A 2336-nucleotide genomic window follows, 5' to 3' on the forward strand; every position below is an offset into this window, starting at 1 on the left:
CGCCTCGGAAAACAAGCCGAGCCCATAAACAAAGCCACGTGGCCTCAGGGCCGGGGGGCCGGGCCAAGAGCAGGCGGCTCTTCCGGCAACAAAGAGCCGAGGCCCGCGGCCGGGGATAAATACTGCGTCTGGGACAGCCACGCAGCACTCCAGGGAGCCCGACGCGCGGTGCGACCCTCCCCAGCGCCCTCTGCGAGCGCGGGTACCCGCTCCGCTCCCCCAGACCCGCAGCCCTCCACGCCGGTTGCCTGCACCTGCCCCCCTCGCAGGCCCCTGCACCCCGAGCGTCCGCCCGGGCGGTGCGTCCCCGAGGCCGACAGGCCGGTCCGGTCTATCAGTCGGTCCCGTCCGCTCGCGGTGCCATGCCATTCCTCGGGCAGGATTGGCGGTCCCCCGGGCAGAGCTGGGTGAAGACGGCCGACGGCTGGAAGCGCTTCCTGGATGAGAGAAGCGGCAGCTTCGTGAACGACCTCAGCAGGTGAGGGGACCCGCCACCGACTTCCTGGCCCGCAAAACCGACCCGGGCTTGTCTGGGGGGCGCAGGGCAGGTGAATGAGGGGCGGGCAGGGCTGGGACAGGGTGAGGAGGGGGCACCCTGACCAGGGTGATGGGATGAGTTGCCCAGATTCTGCAGAGGTCGCCAGAGCACGGGAGACAGGGAATTGGGTTTCTCTTATTGTTCAAGGTCAGCGTCTCCAAGTGGACACGACTCCTTCCAGAACCCAGGATTCCTCTGAGAATCTGATGATAATCGCCGATCTTGTCCCCAAACGCTCAAAATTAAGCACACAACTTTAGAGGTCCCTGCCTTAAGGACCCCGGAGTCGCGCGCTTTGCGCGTGCGGGGACGCGGGCGAGCGGGCTGCGCGCCTTTCGCCGCCCGGGTCAGAGCGTCCAAGCGCGGTGGGCACAAGTCTGGTGACCGGATTGGACGCGGTCCCGCCCGGAGCGCCTCCAGGCTCTTCCCACACACAGGCGACCACGGAGTGGGCAGGGAGGATGAGTAACCAGGAAGGGGCAGCGGCGCTTGCGGAGCGGTGGCGACAGCGGCGGCTGCAGATGCGGAGGAGGGAAGGGAGGCGGGGGTGAGGCTCGCAGCCCTGTGCTCCTGGGAGCACGCAGCCCTTGCACCTGTCCCCTCAGAGGCCCTTTCGATCAGTCTTCTGCATAGTGAGCGCTCTCCCGTTTCAAGTGGTGCCTGTCGGCTGCGGAAAGCCCACCTGGTCCGGGAGAGCCTCTGGGTTTGAGGTCTCCCCTGGGCTCTGTCGGTCTGGTGGGAAGTCGCAGGTCCGTGAGCTCTGTGCTCCGCTTCGTTCATGAGACAAGCGCCGACCAATAAATTAGGTGGTCTGGAGTGTGTCAGTCCCCGACCTCGACAGTCACTCCCTGAGACCCGCCATTTAGCCCACGTGAGGAGGGCGGTGAAAGTGGGTCCAGGGGGGATCAGAGCAGCCGGGGTCACCCTTGGGCGCCTTTTCCTGCAGCCTTTGGTTAAAACCACCAGCCTCTGTGCCGTTACATTGACTTCAATGGAGAGTTCTGTAACTGGGCCAGGTTCCCACTTACTGAGATTTACCAGTGGTTGTTTGGATGAAGCCTTGGCAATAAATTTTAAGAAAACTATCAAGAAAATGTGGTTATTTTGGCAGCTTGACCGCCAGAGCCTCCCATTTGTTTGTGATTTGTAATGTATTAAATTTCCTTTGTCTCCCAATGGAAAGAAACAAATTATTTAATCCTGGGGTCTGTCAGGAGAGACAAGAACATATTAACCTTTATGTTAAAGATACTTAAGACCTTCCCAGGGGAGTTTGGGGAGTACTATAAAGAAATTTTACTTACAGAAAATCAGACCATTTATGTGCAGAAAAAATGAAAAGACCAACTGCTATCACCAGACTATTATGTCTTTTAGGGACTCAAGTTACTAATTATGCCTATTCTCCCTCAATAAAATGGGCAGGGGTAGAGTAGAAGCTTCCTTCCTCCTCCCTGTTCCTAGGAAACGTGATCTACTGTTTTGATACTTTATTTCTGTGTAAGAGTTCAGATGTGCAGTAATGGTCAGAGGAGCTGTGTCACGGTGGCTCACCCGAATATAACTGTAGGATACTTCTCAATGGGGACCAGACTACTGGGCTGGGGGGGGATGTAGAGCCTCTGGTTCCTATTAATACTTACCCTTTATCTGCTCCAGGAGATAAACCGGTTTCATTCTCCTTTAGAAATAGTGGTGCCTCTTTATCCACAGTATGGAAGATCTGAAATGGTTTTAACTTACCACAAAAGTTTAGATAGCCTGGGATCAGGTAACTTCCCGCCCCTCTGTCCCCTTC

General features: G+C 57.2%; 1 protein-coding gene across 1 annotated transcript in view; it reads left to right on the plus strand.

Annotated features, from left to right (window-relative positions):
* The first annotated feature begins 362 nt into the window (after nucleotides 1-362).
* Nucleotides 363-2336, plus strand: part of FBXO32 (F-box protein 32) — a 37200-nt gene continuing 35226 nt past the window's right edge. Inside the window, exon 1 of the mRNA XM_008582690.1 lies at nucleotides 363-478. Within this exon, the coding sequence (XP_008580912.1) occupies nucleotides 363-478 (116 nt within the window). The remainder of the gene's footprint in view (nucleotides 479-2336) is intronic.

Source organism: Galeopterus variegatus, unplaced genomic scaffold, assembly GCF_000696425.1.
Source record: "Galeopterus variegatus unplaced genomic scaffold, G_variegatus-3.0.2 Scaffold94, whole genome shotgun sequence".
Lineage (NCBI taxonomy): Eukaryota > Metazoa > Chordata > Mammalia > Dermoptera > Cynocephalidae > Galeopterus > Galeopterus variegatus.